Source organism: Lissotriton helveticus, chromosome 1_1, assembly GCF_964261635.1.
Source record: "Lissotriton helveticus chromosome 1_1, aLisHel1.1, whole genome shotgun sequence".
Classification (NCBI taxonomy): domain Eukaryota; kingdom Metazoa; phylum Chordata; class Amphibia; order Caudata; family Salamandridae; genus Lissotriton; species Lissotriton helveticus.
The window spans coordinates 146,338,093-146,359,606 of record NC_136057.1 but is presented as its reverse complement, the minus strand read 5'-3'; the positions used below and the strand labels follow the sequence as shown (position 1 = coordinate 146,359,606).

At 44.2% G+C, this 21,514-nt stretch overlaps 1 protein-coding gene across 1 annotated transcript in view; it reads right to left on the bottom strand.

Moving 5' to 3' along the window:
* Nucleotides 1-21,514, bottom strand: part of LOC144759950 (carnosine synthase 1-like) — a 356,368-nt gene that overhangs the window by 306,797 nt on the left and 28,057 nt on the right. The window contains exon 2 of the mRNA XM_078646510.1: nt 14,008-14,266. Within this exon, the coding sequence (XP_078502636.1) occupies nt 14,008-14,266 (259 nt within the window). The remainder of the gene's footprint in view (nt 1-14,007; nt 14,267-21,514) is intronic.

Below are 21,514 nucleotides of genomic sequence, written 5' to 3'. Positions count from 1 at the left end.
TTGGATTTCAGTTTGAAAACAGTTCTGGTGTCAACTGCTATGCTAATGTAGTGGTTAATGTTGTTTTTTTTCTCCAAACTTTACAAGAGCAGATTGTTGAAAATCGGGATCAAAGATTTTGTTGTTTGTTGAATACTGTGTTTGAGAAATGTAGCAGTGATAAAATAAAAATAGAAAGTGTTTCTGATATTCGAAATGTTTTAGACATATGTTCTGGTCTAAATCAATTTTCACAGAATATTCAGCAAGATTGTCTGGAATTTCTAATGTATATGCTTGTTGTATTGCAAGATGAAGGTATAGATGTTAAAAATAATTTTGGCCTTTCTTATAAATGGCAGCATGACTTCGACAATTGTTCCTTTTCAAGTAGTACTACAATAGACATTGAACGATTTATATATTTGACTTTACCAGACTGCAAATCAATGTCTTTTAATAATCTTGTTAGAGAAGAAAATGAAAACATGGGGGCAGATTTATGTTAACTGGCACATCCCCAGGGATGCGCCAGTTAATGTGCGCCACAGTGCGCCACTGCTCCGCCACCCATGGTGCGCCGCATTTACAATGCGGCGCACCATGGTGCAAGGCAGTGAAGATGCGTGACGCATCTCTCGGCATACGGGCGGCGCATTGCAGGAGTCATGTCGCAAGTGCGACATGACTCCTGCAATGCACAGGGGCCACCTCTTCAATGCATGTTGTGTCACCCTTACGCCTGCTTCAAGCAGGCGTAAGGAATTGACGTAGAAAGTGACTGAGTGAAATCTCATAGATTTCACTCAGCCACTTCTAGGAGGCGTACCTGCGCAGGAACGCCCCCCCCTGCGCAGGAACGCCTCCTTATGGCGCAGGGCTTTCCAACGTGACGCATCTCCTAGATGCGTCACGTTGTAAATAGGGCGCACTGTTTGCGCCGCCGTTGCGTCACATTAAGTGACGCAATTGCGGCGCAAAGAGGCGCAAGGGCCTCATAAATCTGCCCCTTGGTCTGTACCCAATATTACTCTGCAATGCTATCAACATTATTTACATTACACAGCTTATTTAAAACGTCAAAAAGGCTGGACTTATTGTAACGATACTCAATTGACTTTCAAACAACGTTTGCCTTTTGACTTATAAAATTCTTACCTAGTGTTCTTACAACCCAAATTTTAGGAAAAGTAATTGGCCTAGGAAGATTAGAGCAGTTAATAAAAGTTAGTCTGCTGTTCAAAATTACTTTGTGAGTGAGAATGATCAAGATAATAAAAAACTTGTAGTTCCCATAGAGGTAGTGTAAGTGTATCACATAGTGAGTGATATCAGTATTATAGGAAATGTTGATCATGAGTGAGCCAGAGGTGGAAATATAACTATTGTTAGATGATCGAATAGATGTTGGAGCTTTTCATTCAGAAAGTCGGGTAAATAAAAGTTTTAAAGTACTATTAAGTAATTTCCAAAAAAAGGACTTTTCATATACTATTTGGCCTTGTGGAAAAGTAAGTGAATCAAAAATGAGTATTTCGGGTAAATGTTGTTAATATATGTTTTTATATTTTACTTTGAGAGTATAATAATGACATACTAATGTTTTATTAGTTTGTGATTGTTGAAATGTACGTAACTAGTTGTTGTTTGAAAAAACATTTAAGATATGTTTTTTTCTAAGTTTTACATTATTTATTGAAACGTTGTATGGGTTTTTTAAACACAATCTTTTTGATTGTGTTTTTTTCCCCTGCTGTCATATGATGAGTAGTATTGAACTCACTGTTTTTAGTGAAATTCAATATATTCTGAGAACAGCAAAATAAATCATATAACATATTATACAAGTTATTTTGTATTTTGTATTGTGAAATATATATTATACTGCCCTTGTCTCAAGCTCACTCGCCTATATCCACCCTCTATCACTTCCCTTCACTCACCCTCACTGCCCTTCTCTCACCCTCCTTCACCCCCGTTCCCTTACTCCACTTCCCTCACTACCCCTCATTCCCCATTTCTTCACTCCCCTTCCCCTCTCTCCCCTCCCCAACTTTCCTGCTCTCAGTCCCTCTGCTTCACTCCCCTTCCCCTCTCTTACCTTCCTTTGCTCCCTCACTCATTTTCCTTCTCTCACTCACCTTACTCCACTTCACTTACTACTTCTCTCACTCCCTCTGTCCTCTCACATCCTCACTCCCCTTCCCTTACTCCCTCTCTCTTACCCTCACTCTCTCTATCTCCTCACTTTGTCACTCCCCCTTCCCTCACGCTCACTCCCTTTAACTCACCAACACTCCCTCACTTACCTTTCTTTGCTCCCTCACTCAGTCCCCTTCTCTCACTCCTTTCTTCACTCCCTCTATCTCCTCACTCCCTCACTTCCCTTGTCTTATGCTCACTCGCCTTTATCCACCCTCTATCATCCCTCTTTCCTCAACCTCACTGCCATTCTCTCACCCTCCCTCACCCCTGTTCCCTTACTCCACTTCCCTCACTTATCCTCATTCTCCATCCTTAATTCCGCTTCCCCTCACTCTCCTCCCCACTCACCTTTTCCCAGTCTCTCTGCTTCACTCCCCTTCCCCTTCTTTCCTTTCTTTGTTCCCTCAGTAATTCCCCTTCCCTCACTCACCTTACTCCACTTTACTCACTCGTTCTCTCACTTCCTCTGTCCTCTCACTTCCTCACTCCTCTTCCCTCACTCCCTCTCTGTTACCCTCACTCCCTCTGTCCCCTCACTCTCTCACTCCCCTTCACTCACCCTCACTCACCTTCCATCCCTCACTGTCGTGAACGCACCCTCACTCACTCCCCTTTCCCTCTCACTCACTCCCCTTCCCTTACTCCCCTTTCCTCATTTAGTTTTGCTAACTCACTTTCCTTAAGTCCCTTACTCACCTCCACTTCATTTCTCTCTCCCTCTTTCCCTCTGTGTCACTAATCTAACCGCCTCATTATCCTCTCAGTCATTTGCTCTCCCTCTATTTCTCTTTCCCTCTCTCTGTCCTTCACCGTTCCTTTGTTTCCCTTTCTGTTTCCTTCACTCCTACTTTATCTCTTAGTACCCTTTTATGACTTTTAATCTCCTGCCTTGTATCTTGTATTTTGAAATATATATTATAAATATTATAACTTACTTTTTTTCTCTTCCACAGATATTAAATTTAGTAAAAATATGTAATTAAGTTTACATTACTTATAAGGTAAGTTTGACAAACAAAATTTAGTTTCCCATCACTCTTTTCCTCAACCTCACTGCTCTTCTCTCACCCTCCCTCACCCCCCGTTCCCTTACTCCACTTCCCTCACTTATTCTAATTTCCCATGTTCACTACCCTTCCCCTCTCTCACCTCTTCCACACTCAACTTATTTCAGTCCCCCTGCTTCACTTCCCCTCCCCTCTCTTCCCTTCCTTCGCTTTGTCACTCATTCTCCTTTCCTCTCTCGCCGTACTCCACTTCGCTCCCTCTGTCCTCTCACTTCCTCACTCCTCTTCCCTCACTCCCTCTGTCTTACCCTCACTCCCTCCGTCCCCTCACTCTCTCACTTCCCTTCACTCACCTTCACTCACCATCCATCCCTCACTGTCATCAACTCACCCTCACTCACTCCCCCTTCCTTCTCCCTCACTCCCCTTGCCTTACTCTTACTCCCATTACTTTATCCTCCTTCCCTCAATATCAATCCCCTTTTTTCACCTTTACACATTCCATTCCCTCACTCCCTGTCACTCTCCTTCATTCACTCCACAAAGACTCACTCCCGTTCACAACTCACTTTCCCTCACTCCCCTTCTGTCATTTGTTCTCTCAGTCACTTTCTCCCCTTCATTCAGTCATTTTATCGATTCATTTATGCAGTACACATTCATTGAAAAAAAGAAAGACACAATATATAATGAATATAGCTCTTTTTTGAGATTTGGAGGTAGTTCTAAAAAGAACTTTTTTTTTCTTCTTTTTTTGTTTTTACATTTTTTTTCTACTTTTTAAGAACGATTTTATATTTTTGGGGGATTTTTTTCAGGACAAAAACAAAACCAGGGAATGCAAAACTGCTCAACAGGAGCAAAATAAAGGAGAAAAATTAGGGCTGGGTGGAGCAGCGGTGTTCCTCCTTCTTTCGAACAATCAGTTCAATGCTCTGCTCCCCGTAGCAGAGCAGTTCATCACACTGGTTGCATCTTATTTTCAAATCTGCAAACACCGGCTGTATGTTGGGGATTAAAGTTGGTGTTGTTCCTCTCCCAGACGATTAAGATGCTCCGGTGGAGGTGGAGGTGGAGGCGCCATCTCTTGGGGGATTGCGTGCCAGGTCCTTGGTGCTCTCCCTAGCAAAGTTGTTAGGATGCCTCCTTTCCACATGCCGGATCAAGGTGGCATTCCCAAAGCTGTACTTTCGGGTGGGATCCTCACATGACAGAGTTGTGTCACATATCCGGCACGTTACTTTTGCAGCATTGCATTTCTTTTCCCCCTCTGGGAAAGTAAAGAACTTCAAAATGAAATGCTCTTTAACTTTTCTTTGGGGGGGTCCACAGGCAAGAATTCCACATCAGAGTCTGTGGCGGGGTCCTGGGAAGCAGACATCTTTCAAAAATGAGATAAGAAACAGGCAAGAGGTGTTCTCTCAGCAATTGCAAAGAGGTAGTGAGAGAAATGGGTGGGGACTTTCTATAGTTGTGTAAAAAACTGTTCTGAACCAATCAAAAGTGTTGTTTTAAGGTCACATGGCTTGACGCGCGCTTACGCTACGTGCTCCGGGACGCTTATGGGGGCGCTTATGCGGCACATATGTAGGCGCTTACGGAGGCGCTTCCGGGGGCGCTTACGAGGCGTGTATGAATGACGTTTTGCTCGATTTTCGGAAATGTGTTTAAAGTTAAAATACGGTATTTAAAAATCAAAAATACTACTTTTATGAGTATGCCACTAAATGTCTTCCATTATTATTTACTTTAAATACATAAATATATTTTTTTTGCTCGCGGGAATTGCTCTCACGCTACGTGTACGGCTGCGTTTACTGGTGCGCGCACCCTGAGCGCTCCAGGGTTTAAATATTTTAAAAAAACAGGAAAAATACATTCAAAAATTAATATTACAAAAATATAGAATATTAGAATAATTAGAAAAAATTATAATAATTCATAGCTATAAAAATTTGCTATTAAAAACCACAGGTTTCAAACTCATTATAGTTAGGAATTCGCATTTAAAAAACCTTTGAAATTCACTGAAAAACCACAGGTTTAACACTCATTATAGTTAGGAATTAGCATTTAAAAAACCTTTGAAATTCACTAAAAAAAACATAGGTTTCACGCCAGTTAAAGTTAGCTGAACTTTTTACTCATACAAAACCATTGAAATTCCCACGTTATAGTTAGTTGGACTCCCTATAACTCGTGTGCCCGCAATCAACTGATGATGATGTCACATATTACATCATTCATGACATGGTCAGTGACATCACTGATGACATCACTGACGACATCTCAAATGACATCACTGATGACATCTCAATTGACATCACTGATCTCATCACTGATGACATCATTCATGTGATAATACGATGCACCTCCTCACACTCTAATATAACCTTTCATACACTCAGTGTGAAATACAGACTACCATTGTTAAAACCATTGACACACCAATATCAGTTACTACATACGCACTCCCTGATTCCTAGGTCTACACACACATCCACTCATTCACCCATACAATCACTCATACATACAGTCACTCATCAATATAACACTATCATATGCACTCATGCACCTATACAGACACTCACACACTGCCACTCATCCATGGAGTTACTCACACACCTAGTCAGTCATGCAAAGAATCAATCACACTCCCATTTCTTCATCTATACAGTTAGACACACAAAACCTTACTTATTCAAACATATACTAACACATACTTACTCTCTTTACAATCACTGATACAAGTACACATTGATCCACACAGCCACTCGCACAATCACTGGCTCTCATGTACAGTCATTTATATATGCCAAATCTCACATGCACTGTGTTTTACATATGTACTAACTTGGACATGTAGCACTGAGATATCCATTCACTCACCAACACACCCATGCACACAGTCAACCGCCCATACAGCTGTTTCCACATGAACTCTTGATCCCATACACCTAGTGAATCAACTGCTCACCCATCTATGCACAGAGTCACACACCTCCCAGCCACCCACACACACACTTACTCTCCCATAAAATTACTTGGTCAACCAATCAATAACCCATATAGCCACTCATATAGATACTGATCAACACATGCAGCAGCTTACACAACAACAGACATACTGATGCACACATTCAGACAGTTTAGTCACTAACCCATGCATTCAGTAAGACACATTTAATCACTCACTCATACAGTCAGTCACGCATCTACTAAATCCTTCATCCAGACACTTATACATCCACTCATTCTTCAATATGTAAAACATATTTAAACTTTACAAAAACACACAGTCACTGGATGATGTCATCAGTGATGTCATCAGTGATGTCATTTGAGATGTCATCAGTGATGTCATCAGTGATGTCACTGACCATGTCATGAATGATGTAATATGGGACATCATCAGCAGTGGATTGCGGGCACGCAAGTTATAGTGAGTTCAACTAACTATAACGTGGGAATTTCAATGGTTTTGTATGAGTAAAATGTTCAGCTAACTATAACTGGTTTGAAACCTATGGTTTTTTTGTGAATTTCAAAGGTTTTTTAAATGCTAATTCCTAACTATAACGAGTGTTAAACCTATGTTTTTTTCTGTGAATTTCAAAGGTTTTTTAAGTGCTAACGAGTTTGAAACCTATGGTTTTTTAAGTGAATATATATATATATGTATATAAACTATGTATTTGTGGGAGAAGATCCCTAATGACCCAAACTTACCTTAAATGTGTGGTAAAGGGATACGTTGTAAAAGCAGATGCGTTCTAAAAACATGTGTGGTAAAGAAAGTGTGGTAAAGGTACAACGTGGTAAAAACCATGTTGTAAAGGCAGTTTCCCGTACTGCAATAGGTTCGTTCATGAGGTGGTACAACAGGCGTGGTAGCATCATCATTTTCGCAAAGGCCAGCCATCAAGCCACAGAAAATGGGTAAAGTAACCTAGAAGGCCACCTGAGATTTCAGCGCTGTGATCGTACGTGTGAGATTGCCTTCCAATAAATTAGGGGTGTCTCTGTATACTTGAACCCAAGATACCGAAAGGTGCAAGGGGCCACTCGAATCATAGAATCGCTGAAATGGAGTGTGGGCTCCACATACATGCTGGCAAAGGAGTAAGCAAAAGGATTTGGCCACATGAATGCAGAGGCCTTTTTAAAGCTGGACAACAATTGGGCCATCTCTACCTGAGCCTCCCGAATATTTTTGAAATACAAGATCTTATCATCATCATAGAGTTTTATAGCATGCACTGCATTGCCTATGGGGATCCCACGTGACCTGCCTTCTGTCGAATCCTCTGAACTATGGGTTCAATTGCCAGTATGAAAAGAAAAGGAGTCCATTGGTGGAAACATTGTTGGTAGACCACTCTCGTCAATAGCTTACCGGGGAAAGGCAGCTGGGAAGTCGTATCTCTGTGTTTGCTGCAAACGACACATTATCTCTTGTTCGTCCCTATGTTTGGGAAGTAAGGAAAGGCACCATCGCTCTAAACCGGCACCCCAAAAGTGTCACTTTCTTAGGTCTGGCCTTAGAGGCAGCTTTAGGTATGTTGCCAGACTATTATTTTTCCTACAAAATGCTTACAGAATACACATAGACAGAGAGGCTTTCAGTCAGCATGTTTCATCCATTGGTCTGGTAAATTTCCACTTTCACCAACCACAGCATACATCACGGGGCAATCACGGGGCAATTTTACCCATTAGATCCCTTCACTTTGATGGCCTGCACAAAGCTGCTGCACATTTGTGACATCCGCATAAAACAGGTTCTTTCTCTTCAGTTGCAAAGCTAGTTCAAAGGGTGCTTTTCTTTTCTTCGTATTTTTTTTATTAAATGTAAATATCAGTTTTTTTCTGTACTACTTTTTTTAATTCATGTTATAAATCCTGGCCGTATTTGATTAGTATCTACGTAAGTAGTGTGCCATTGATGCAATCAGCCAATTTGATCATAAGACACATCAGAATGCAAAGCATTGCTGCTTCATGTTCGTCCTACATCCTTAAACGATAAAGGACGATAATGTGAAAGAAGCGCCCTACTAGAACCAGAAGTGACAATGATACATCCATAATTACACGTCACCTCAAAACCAAAGTGGAAAATTAATATAAATGAATAGAAATATATCTACAAAATTGGCTGTGAATTACACCACCAGGAAGAAGGAATTCTGCCAAAGAGATGACAGAAACCACTCAACAGCCCAGAATGTCAAAAGGATCTGAGACCACTTCAAGACAACTATGATTTTAAAAATCATTTAATCGAAAGTGATCTGAAAACATCAGTGGTCGCATTAGTAAAGACCTGAACTAATGCATACCAGATGTGTGTGATAGCCAATTTAAGAGCACCTTGTTATGTTGTGATATTTCCTGCTTTGTTAAATATTGGGTGTATTTCTTTATCATGGTTTGTACCTCTGTTTCCTTTTTAAAATTAAAAAATATATATATATTTTTATTAGCATTTTCAACGGTAAATATAGTACATTCTGTACAATACGTACATAGCGTTGTATAAAACAATTTTTTTGAATCAGTATTTATACAAAAGGATTTGGCAGTAGGCCCAGTAGCACCGTCCTAATATGATGTGTAATATTCCAGCCCTAGTCTTCCCAGTACTTCCTCCCAGTAAAACTGCAATGTGGGGCAAGTCCAGATCATATGGATGAATTCCGCCCCCCTGTGTGTGACATCTAGGGCAACAGTCCTGCCAAGCGGGGTATATTACATGTAGTGTACGTGGCGTTAGATATACCTGGTGTACAACATTGTAGTGGAGTAACTTAATGAAGGTAAACAACGTTTACCACAAAACTTTTCCCCCGCAGGGAAACACAACGCGGTTGTTACAACGACCGCGTTGTGATTCCGCATAATATTACTCCGCAAGTCGGAACAGCGACTTGCGGAGGGGGGGTGTTGGATTTAAAATCCAACACCTTCCCGAGTGTCCGCACAGACTGGAGTTGGAATAGCAAATTATACCAGTCCAACATCCAGCGCCCCCCCTCTGCAAGTCGTTGTTCCGACTTGCGGAGTAAAGGTATGCGGAATCACAACGAGGTTGTTGGAATGACCGCGTTGTGATTCCCTGCAGGGAAAAAGACTGCGGGATAACGGCACACATTCCTTTATGAACCCCCTCATGAATCTTCCGCCATTCTGCCTTCATCACAGGCTTTTCCAGTGCATCATCCCATTTATGCTGAAAGCGCAGTGACTCTTTCGGAAGATCATCACTTAAGGCTCCTCTGTTTCCTTTTGTTATGTTGGAACCAGTGGCGGTTGTTATTTAATGGCGGTGGGGGGCAGAGGGAATAAGAAACAAATTAAAACACATACCTGTTGCCACCGCCTCTTGTTCCTCTTCTCCCTCGTTCAGGGCAGGAAGCACCCGGCTCCCAAGCTCCCCATAGCGAATCACAATGCTGCAATGCAGCTTTGTGATTGGTCTGAGCGCCGTGGTTCAGCGCTAAGGCAGTGAATGAGAGCCTTGGCATATTCTCCACGCAGTCTGTAATACAGCCTGACCGGAGAACATGCAAAGCCACATGATGGTTTGGCGGCCCGAGATGGCTCGCCAAAGCTTCTTGCTAACTTGGAGTGGGCAAACCACACCTGCCCTGCTCTGTGAACAGAGCAGCCCTGCCCTGCGCTGCCCCTACACAGCTGAGCAAGGATGGAAAATAAAATGATAATAATAATGAGATCTTATTATTTAATTTTTTCCTTATTGGCCTGCTCATAGGGGTGCTGCTCCTCTGCCTTCGTGGAGGAGCCGCCACTGGTTGGAACCTTGCTTTAAGCGTGGCCTGCTGATGGCCTGGGTTTGAGTCAGTTCTTACCTAGAACTGGTGCGATCACCTGGGTACGACGAGTGAATTCATACCTTCAAGCTATATATAAAATCATTTTATTATGCTTTCTGTCTGTTCTGTTACCCGTTACAACACACCTGCCTATGGGCCAGGCTCCCAGATAGAAAAAGATAACAGCAATCTGAGTTGTAGGGCAGTTCTGAGATCTCAGTTACTATAAAGCCTAAATCGTCTATGAGATGGCAAAGTAAACCACAGGTAGAAACATAGCACCCAACTGCAGGACTTATAACAAGTAAGTAACCCATTATCCCCTCATCTCCTTCATCATTCTATTACTTCTGCACTGTGGTTATCCATCAGCTGCAAGCCTTTTTTTTTATTACTCAAATACGGACAACAGATAAAGCTTGAAGTAATAAAACAAAACATTTAATACATCACGCAGACCTGAAGGAAGCTCACAATGACATAACCTCCAGTGCACGGCACTGCATGTACCGGGTAGCATCCACCCTATAGCTGTCCACGCCTGAGATCAGAACAGAAGGCCCATCAATGAGGGGGGTCCTGGTGGATCCCTGGTATGCCCACGCACTAAGAAATATATCTCAATGCATGTATGCCTGCCGCTCCCATGACACTGGATGCTGAGCTGCAGCAACGTGGGAGAATGGTGGCATGATCCAGGCTTCAACCTTCTGTCCATGATGAGACTTTGAACCTGCTGGCGCTGAGGTTAGGGTGACCGCCTCACTTCAGGTCAGTATGGATGCTGTGTGTGTTTATCTAATTAGTTCAATTGAAGCAAAGCTAGAACCATGTCCAATTAACTGGAGCCTCAGGGGGAAGACGAGGGTACAGGCCGCCCCCCACTCAAACCATAATAAACAGTAAAAGGCCTGTCCCACTTGATACTCTTGTTTTTATTTTTATTTTTCAAGGGTTATGGCGGTATAAAACTTTTATTACCACCAGCCTAGTATCTCTTGGCTATTCACACCCATACACGTGTCAAAAGCTAACAAGGTACACACACGATACAGATACAATTTGTCGTGATACCATCACCCACCAAACAGCTTTCGTGGAAAAAAGTGTGGAGAAGAGAGTGAGCCCCTCACGGAAGAACGGCCAATGGGGTTTTCTGGCAAGCAATTGCCAGTATACCCAATCATCATCATCGGTGACTCACTCTCATAACAGTGGAAAATGAAGACAAACACCAGAAAAAGACCGACAACATATAACAGTGCTTCTTCTCAACATCAGCCCCACAATCTAATGTGGAAAAGTAAATTTTGCCATGTTCTGTGTCCCTACGTGTTCCCCATCTTATGTTATATGTGCATGATTAATATGCATATGTATTCCCCATGATCGATTAAAGACGCAATTACAGTTGTGTCCATCCCTAGTATGCCAGTTTCCAGTTCTCGTGAATACTATGAATATCAGGCCTATGTAAAGTTACGTTGCCACGTTTCTCAGTGTGCACGTTATTTCATTGTAAAGTCCCCGTTTCTAGGCCTCAAAAGGGCCCGGACACCAGATTCAGCTCCTGTCTCCTGAGCCCTCGCTGAGGAGCGATACAGCCCCCACCTGTATCCTCGACCCTTCACTTACTTCCTGCCTTACAGTGCCCGGCTCGGCCTGGCTCTGCCTACGAGTCTGCCAAGAGTATGTTATGATTCTAGTTATCAGTCCAGCCCTCCTTCTCTGCATTCCTAAGCTACTGAATCGCATCAATAGTTTCCGTCATCGTCTAGTCTTTACGTCTCCATGTAAGAGAAAATACTGTATTAATGGTCATTTAATATTCTTCATCACGCACTACATGTAGAATAATGCATGCTCCAGTCTTAGAGTCTGTTAGCCTTTACCCCGATAACTTTTAGTTTATATCAACATGTTCTCTAAACATCAGATACTAGATAGTGGGTTAGGTACATGTCGCCCTGACTCTCCAGACTTCAGTCTCTGCTCCTAGCGCAGAAGTCATAGCCCCCAGCTTCTCCTAGTAACACGTCATTGTCAGTTTGCGCGCACCATTAGGTTAGAGGTCCCGGCTCCTTAGGTAGCCCCCTCCATGTTTCCGCCCCATTTATGACATATTCTGTTACGTTTACATCACATGTCCATGTATACGCCTCTTGTTACACCTACTTTCACCCTTATCTTTCGCGACTGCTATTGACCACACCCACTGCTCCGCCTATTGTATGTATTGCAATTGCAACTGTTTTAGTATATATGCTTGTGTACTGTTATTAAAGTTAGCGCGCTCATTCCCTGTCCCCCCTGCAGGGCCCTGCCATCCTATTCCTGTGCAGGTTGTCCTGTTCCTGTCCTTTATGCTGTATTAAACCTGCAAACTCCTACTACCTCGAATCTTGACTCTTATTTATTGAGCTATCTGTTATTGCTATGTCCAGTCAAACCTAGATCCGGTATTATTTATTTATATACCACAATCTGCTGATTGTTCATATCATAGCAAGTCAACATAAACCCTTGCTATTCTCATGTGCACGTATATCAAAAGAACCGCCGGCGGTTGAGATCAAGAAGTGCCTGTGATCCAGCATGGAATACCCGACGGTAGCGGGTCTTCGAAAGGAACACGTGATCCTTGAGGACACGGGCATACCGATTGAGAGGGGTAGCAGGTATGCGTGAGAGACGCTAACCCCAGGTGTGTTTTGAAAGAAAGTGGCAATTGAAGTGGGTAACCCCCATTTGCCCTGAAGAAGTTGCGGAAAATAAGTGCAACGAAACATGTTGGCGACTATGATTCACCTGAGACTTTGCGTGGTGTGAGTCATTTTTAAGTTGGAAGGATTCACAGCCCAGAATAAATCCAGAGTGGCCAGTGAACTCTTCTATTTTAATTGTGTGAGATTCACGTTTTCTTTTCTCACTAGGGGGGTTCTTTTGATATACGTGCACATGAGAATAGCAAGGGTTTATGTTGACTTGCTATGATATGAACAATCAGCAGATTGTGGGGCTGATGTTGAGAAAAAGCACTGTTATATGTTGTCTGTCTTTTTCTGGTGTTTGTCTTCATTTTCCACTGTTATGAGAGTGAGTCACCGATGATGATGATTGGGTATACTGGCAATTGCTAGCCAGAAAACCCCATTTGCGGTTCTTCCGTGAGGGGCTCACTCTCTTCTCCACACTTTTTTCCACGAAAGCTGTTTGGTGGGTGATGGTATCACGACAAATTGTATCTGTATCGTGTGTGTACCTTGTTAGCTTTTGACACGTGTATGGGTGTGAATAGCCAAAAGATACTAGGTTGGTGGTAATAAAAGTTTTATACCGCCATAACCCTTGAAAAATAAAAATAAAAACAAGAGTGTCAAGTGGGACAGGCCTTCTACTGTTTATTATTGCAAAGCTAGAACCACCAGAATGCATTAGGCTATCACATAAAAGACCAGCACTGGAAAAAGTGACTGTAAAGACCTAGCAGGAGGTGGCCACCATGGCTGAGGGGCCCTGATCTAATGTTATTCACAAGGACAGACACTGTCCTGGTGACACAGGTGCTCTTTAAGAGCCCAACAGAGTGTGAGGCAAGGTAAGGGGTCAGGAAAAAGTGACTTTTTTTGGACTACATTTTGGAGTGTCAACTTGGGAAACCTTAGCCCGTCCTCACTATGTAAAGAAGGCAAAAAGGAAGTAATTACAGTAACACAGAATTCTCTAATTTGTGATAACATTTTGCATGCTCATTTAAGATGTGTTAAAATGTGGGTGTTTTGGAAAAAAATCACATACATCGCCTTATAAAACAACATGACTGTCAAGGCTTGACTTCTGGGGCTCCGATGTACTGGGTGGTTCCATCCATATGCAAATGGTGCTTTCCAGATCCTGGTGTCAAGGAGGGTGACAATGTATTGGATGGACCAAGTTACTGGTACCCTGCAAAGATTGAGGCTATTGACGCATACATTTACCTGTTCTCGGTTCCTTCGTCCTGTCCATAGTGAGTGGGAGACCGGCTAGCCTCAGACTGGCCTGTAATTGGCTGTACCAACGCTCTGTCCAAGGGGAATCTTTAATATCCTCTGGAGTCTTGATGCTATCCAGGCAGGTCTCTTTATCACATGGAGACTTCATCGAGTTGTGGGACCCGAGGTCAAGGCTCTGTGCATTACGTTGATCCATGTCCTTGGACACCAAAGGCGACTGATGGGGAATCTGATCCTGAGGCATCTGTGGGAAAGAAAGTGAAGTGTCAGACTTCCAAACCTTACCTGCTCTTAGTGCAGAAGGCATGTACCAAGACTTGTGGCCTGGTTGTGACCACTAAAGCCTTTGTGTAATGTGGCCACGACTGCTACATGTAAATAAAAATAATGCAATAATTTAACAAATGTGGATATACAGAAAGTCAGACTGGGCTACTTTTGAGAATTCAGAAGCACAACGTTCATTTCCTTAGTTTATAACCTACAGCTTTTTTATATAATTTCTGCCATCGCTTTATAAATGGCCAGTGTGTACAAGTCCTTCCTTGGGAAGCAGTGTTCTAGGAAATTCCTGTGAAACTGTATGTTGCAGAGTTTGGCAGAGTTCCCTCAACCAAGTGCAGTTTCCACTTGAAGGATGGGCAAACCATCTCACTCTACATAGTAAGTAGGTGAGGGTGTATGTGGGGGAAGAGTGGTTTGGAGCAGGCAGTTCATTGAGAGTTAGTTTGAGTATCTACAGAGCTGGCACTATCTTGGGCACTTGTGATGTTCGTTTGTGCTTAGCGAGCCGTGGTTTTGACCATGAGCTGCACTCACACGTCCACCATTTTGCTTTTTCTTTTCTTATCTGTAGTGATTGTGTGATCACATACTTTGGGGCCTGCAGGCAGGTGGTCCCTATCCTTCTTCTGTCGTCCCATAACTGGTTGTTGACAGACCGTTGTACTCATATTAAGTTTTGGAACAGGGGTCCCCTATTCTTCTAACATGTAATAAAATGATTGGTCCCTGTGCACAAGTGCTGCTCTAACTGGTAACTGGAAATTCAGCTCAGATGAGCACCATCTTGTCTTGGGGGTTATACATCTGTACCACAGTCTTGTGGAAATAAAACATATTTGTATTGGGGTTTTTTAGATAATTTTTATTGGCTTTTCAACAGTCTAGAATGTTACAAAAGATACATCATTGAAGTGCAGCATAGGGGTCCCAGTGACCTTTTACAGTCTGACAATAGTAGCAATTTGAAGGTTGTCAGCACATCTGTAGTGTCATATACTTGTATCAGATGCCGGTAATTTCAACAAGATGCAACAAAATAAACAAGAAACGAACAAAGTTTTAAGAAAATGATGCCCCTCTACCACCCACCCTCTTATTCAGTACCAATAAGTGCAGCACATTATTGGCGTGATGCTGTGTTAGGGTGGTAAAGAAGAGATCTCTCCACAGCATTAACAGTGCACCCAGCCCATGTCAGAGGTCATACAGTTTCTCACTGTGTTTGTGTGCAAATCGTATCAGGGGATTCATCTTCTGACATCTCTCCTGCAGCAGAGCAGCGGTCAAGTTCTGAACCATGCCCCCCACGCCACTAAATCATCTGCCACTTTCTCAATCAATCAATCAGGGAATTGTAAGCGCACTATTCACCCATGAGGGTCTCAATGCGCTGCAGTGGTGGGGGTGGGTAAGAAGTTCCGTTCAGTCGAAGAGCCAAGTCTTGAGTGCCTTCCTGAAGGCGTTCAGGGAGGGGGCGCGTCTGATGTCGAACAGGAGCTTGTTCCAGGTCTTGGCCGCGATGTAGGACCTCTGCAGATGCACGGGGTTTCGGCGAGGTTGGCAGATCATAAGTTTCTATTAGGTACATTGAAGGAGATTCTCTCGTTGAGGTAATGGGTCCGGTGTTGTGGAGGCATTTGTAGGTGTGTGTGAGTATCTTGAAATTGGCTTTTTTCTCGACGGGGAGCCAGTGCAGGTTCTGTATGTGTTGGCTGATGTGTTCGTGTCGAGGGGTGCTGAGGACGAGTCTGGCTGCGGTGTTCTGTTTTGTCTGGAGCTTGCAGAGTAGAGACTTGTTGATCCTGGGACTTTATAGTTGTGTCTCATTTTTTCATATGGATTTCTTCTGTCCCTGCCCATTCCGTTAGAGCTCTCAGCCATTCAACCAACAAGGGAGGTCTAGGGCTCAGCCATCTAATGCCAATGAGTTGCTTAGCCAGTGTCTACCAAAGTATTACAAAATGTCTGCTAAGTTTCTGTATTTTCTTTGTAGAACTAACCCCAGTAAACAGTGTTTCAGATCTCTTGAGATCATCCAGCCTGAGACCCTCTGTAAGTGTTGTAAGATCTTATCCCAGTAAGGTGTGATTTGAGAACCCCACATGACATGGAAAAAGTCCGCTGCTGTGTGTCCATATTTCACACCCAGGATCACTGTCTGGGGAAATAGCATGCAGGATTTTGGGGGAGAGGTACGCAATGTGAATTATGTTGTATTGAATTAGTTTAAATCTAGAATTGAATGATACTTTCCGCACTCTTCTGTGTGTTTTAGACCATTCCGCAGATGTGAGGCGAAGTTCACACATCTGATGCCATGTGCCCTCGATCTTTAAAGAGTGCTCACCTCCTGCCTGTCTGTTCGGAGGGCATGATATATGTGAGTGATGAGTCTCCGACGCACCATCATTGTCAACACAGTGTTTGAGTAAGTCCCAGGGCCTCAGGTACTCCTGGCCAGATTCCTCGTGCCGTGGCAGCGATCTTGGCACATTGAAGGAACTGTCTTCATCCCAAATCAAATGTGTCAATCGTGGCATGTAATGGAATGAAATGGCCAGCAGGGAATAAATCATCTATAGTGACACCGCCCCCTTCTCCCCATCGGCCTATGGCCATCAACCACGCTATTGGGCTCACCCCCATTCAAGAGAGCACTCGCCACATATAGTCCCAGTAGACAGCATCGAATGCCTTTTCCATATCCAAAAAGGCTGGAGCATATTAATCCTGATCTATACAGGGCGCGTGAAGCACGTGGAACAATCGTTGCAGGTTGCAGAGAGTGTTTCTGCAGAGGATAAATCTCGACGGATTCAAGTGGATTCATTTTGAGATATAACGGTATCGGCGCTTCGCCAGTATTTTTTATCGATGTTCTGTAATGACTAGGAGCAATACGAGGCGGCTTCCATTTGGTTCTTTCCCTGCACAGGTATCAACATAACCAGGGCCTCTTATTCATGGAAGTCTGGAGTATACCATGTGCGAAGGCCTTTAGATACACTAGTAACAGTTTGTGAGCCATGGTCCCTGAGAATGCTCTGTGTAAGTCGGCTGGAACACCACTACGTCCCCACCCCCCGGGTCTTTGCTGTTTTCAGGGAATCTGTGGCTTGTATTATTTCTTGCTTGGTCACAGGGCAATCCAAGTCCTCAATTTCAGAGACCTCTAACTGTGTCAGTGGTAGTGTATTCAAGTAGGTATACTAAAAATGATCCTGGGACCCACCAGAGGATGTGTATACCTGTCTTAGGTGTGCAGTCAGTATCTCGTTGATGGCATGTTGGGCGTGTACTTCTGTTAGCGCCTGATCTCTGATCACAAGTACGCATTCAGAGTTGTGCTCCTGCTTGATTATCCTGGTCAATAAATGACCCGCACTGTTCTGTTACGTGTGAAGTTTGTGTCTATAGAGGTGTACATGTTTTTCAAGGCACTCACTAGAGGAGTAAAGCTGGTTTTTAACCTCACCCCTCTCAGCATGTTTCTCCTGATTGGCAATTCCTTGTCTAAGGTTGCTCATATTTCTTCCTGTAACGTTTTATTGCCTGATGAATACCCGTATTGGTAGCCATACTGACTCCCTGATCACCACTTTCATGGAATCCCATTCCATTGCTCTATGTTGGGTACTCTCTCAATTACTTTCGAAATAGTCAATTAGTGCCTCTGGTATCATTTCCCTTTACGTATCATCAATTGGTGGAGGGAGAGAGAGTAGAGATCCTTTCAATCTCCTTTCAATAATTATAAATCAATGTGGAAAGGATCACTGGTCCTGCATAACCAAGGTCTGCAGGTGGATCGGTAGGTGTCTCCCAAATAAAAGACCCTCATACACGTGTTTTTTTCAGAGTCGTGTAGCGGTATATGATGTGTCCCCGCTTCTAGTAACACGTGTCCGTGCGTAATCCTTGGGTCAGTTTTTGTTTGCACCCTCCGCCAGGAGGTTGTACCATTGGTTAAAACAGTAGTGATGGTGAATAGGTGAGATAGTGCTATAAAGGTGTTCTAAAATACCCGGACAGCCAGAGGTTCAACTTTAATATTTCTGGATTCGGGTAGAAGATTAAGGCGTGTCGCTATGGAATTATTTAGGAATTCTAGTGCACTAAACTTGTGAGGTTAAAAGTTGAACCTCTGGCTGTCCGGGTATTTTAGAACACCTTTATAGCACTATCTCACCTATTCACCATCACTACTGTTTTAACCAATGGTACAACCTCCTGGCGGAGGGTGCAAACAAAAACTGACCCAAGGATTACGCACGGACACGTGTTACAAGAAGCGGGGACACATCATATACCGCTACACGACTCTGAAAAAAACACGTGTATGAGGGTCTTTTATTTGGGAGACACCTACCGATCCACCTGCAGACCTTGGTTATGCAGGACCAGTTATCCTTTCCACATTGATTTATAATCATTTCCCTTTAGACTGGGTCTATGAGGGCATCAGTCCTCATGCGCCACAACGGAACTCGGGGTAACCGCCTAATCAAAGTGTATGTTAGAAGGAGGGGTAAGTGGTCAGAAATTTATCTGGCCAGATAAGTCGTGGCCATCACTTGCGAAGTCGCATTCTCCAGTGTGAGGAAATAGTCCAATCTGCTGTATGTATTTGCAGCTAGTGTGTAGCAAAAGTATACCCGGGTGTGCGGGTGTTGAGTCCTCCAAATGTCCCGTCCCCTGCATCAATTGTCTCATGACATCAGTCAGTTTGGGTTTAGTGCCCACTTGTAAAAGTCAGCGGTCTACCAAGCCGTCCAGTCACCAATTACAATCTCCAGCCACAATCAACTTGGCAGAAAGGAATTTATCAGCCATCAATAATACGACCTGTCCAATCTGGGATTTGGTGAGGGCCTGCAGGGAGAAGCATTCATGTGTATATGTGCTCATCACCGCAGTATGGCAGAAGCACGTCCGATCACAGCACACTGTCAGGCCCACTCTCAGGCCGCAGAAGTCAATGGTGCAGGAGGCGCCTAGGAGGGGGTCAGCAGTCTCCTGTCACAGGGCACGTCAATGGGGCCACTGTGTAAGGGTGCTCTGGAGCACAGGACCACCAGTTGGGCACCCGCGAGCTCCTTGAGGCAGTACGTGATCTTGTGGGGGCAGTGTCCACTTACTGCATCGCAGAGGGAGCAGGGTGTGTAGTGTGGTGGCGGCCAGAAAGACCATGTACAAAGGTGTTAAGTTGGTGGTCTCAACTCTGACCATGCCCGGGTCCCTGGGCTATATTTTTCTTTCGTCTGGCTTGTATGCCAGACATGGCCACCTTACTTACGCATGTAGGGGTCTACGTGCTTTCCCTCCTGTGCAGCACACAACATGGTGTTGCCCACCTTCCCGCAACACTACATTCCTGCTTTACCATAAGTTAAAACATAGCAAACACTAAAATCACAATAACATCTTATTCCAGTCCAAAATATAACAAAATTCCACCCCACAGCTACTTTCAACAGTTGGATGTGGTGAGTTACGACTACTGCAATATCATCAGCCCCAGGTCAATCACACACAAAGTCAGTGTATCGCTGAGATGGCTTAAGATGAGGCCACAGCGGATAACGTTCCCCCCTGGCGGATGAGCCTGGTGAGGACCTTTCCTAACCTGATGTATCGGCAGCCCCTTGACTCCTGCTGCTGGCCACTGGAGGTGGGTCATGTGCACCTGGTGATGGAACGGGTGTTGGGGTTGGGAACAGTTCCTTATAGTGAGCATGTTCTTCCTGGTCCTGGTCCTGACCATGGCCATCCTCACTGTCCAATTGGCCATCTGTCGAGGTATCCACTGGTGGGTCGGCACCTGCAGCTAAGGCCATTGGCCTTCAAGGAATCTTTTTGAACCGTTCCGTGTGACACAATCAGTGCCTCTCTGCACTGTTACTTTTGTACCTTTGACGTCTGTGACCATCCATGGAGTGAGTTTAAATGACAGCCTGAACTTTTCATCAGGATGGAGGTCCTTTACCAAAAGGAGATCTCCTACTTTGATAGGGCTCTATTTAGCTTGCCGCTTCTGGGAAGCGTACTGATTGTTGCTGGCCCTTCTGGAGTTGGACTGGTTCTTGGGGTTTGGCATATCCTCCAACACGGGATGGTGGGGAATGGTATCAATCACTGCCCTTCAGAAACACAGCTTGGCTTGGATTAAATGCCAATCGTGGAGTGGGGTGTGAGTCTGTATTCATGCAGGAAATGGTACAAGGCACACTCAATGTTGGTGGCGTCTGCCACAGCGCTCTGGATTACTTTTGTGAAAGTTCTAATCAGGCCTCTGTTGGCTTGGGGCCAGCAAGAGGCTATGTGGCTGTGTTTGGTGTTCAGGAGTGCTATAGTCAGCCAGCTAAGAGCCGTTGAAGGGGGCCGTTGTCTGTATAGATTTCTCCAAAAAGGCCTTGGGTGGCCATGAGCTTCTCTAGTTTCTGGATGACCTCCGAGGTGGAAGTGGTAGTCATGATTTTGACCTCCGGATAGCGGGAATACTCATCTATCACAACTAACATATGGGCCTTATTAGGGAGGCTGTCAAAGTCTGCACTGACCTTTTGCCAGGGGCACTAGGGCCCTCTTTAGTGATGATCGCTGGGGGGTGGTCAGACTGACTGGTAGCTAGACAGACAGATCAATTTAGCTCAACTGCCTCCACCTTATGGTCTAGCCCTGGGAACTAGACCTTGCCCTGAGTCTATTCTTGGGCTTCTCGATACCTTGATGTACTCCATGTGCAAGGAGGGCCGCTTTTTGCGTTAGGCTTCCTGGCAGCACTGACTGCGGGCACTGCAACAGACAGGCCTAGCTGATAACAGGTAGTTCTTGGTGGACGTTGTATAGCGTGTTGGAAATTGATTTGGCCTCTTCATTGTGGAAGGAAGCTGGGTTCTGAAGCGCTTGCCAGCCATCAGTCATGGCGGCTTTAATGGCTATCTGTAAGCAGTCATCTAGTTGGATAGCTTTACCACTTCCGCTAAGGACATCGGGAGAGGTCTGGAGTGGTCCATGATTAGCCAGACATACTCTTTGGTCTCTAAGGCGTTGGCAGTCTCAGGGGGTGTGGCTGGTTGAGCGTGCCTGAGCAGAAAATCAGCTGGTTGCCCGGTCGGTATTCTGCGGTAAACTAGAATTCCTGCAGCTGTTGGATTCATTTTTTTATCCCTGGGGGAGGTTTTGACGATGGTCCCTACAACAGTGG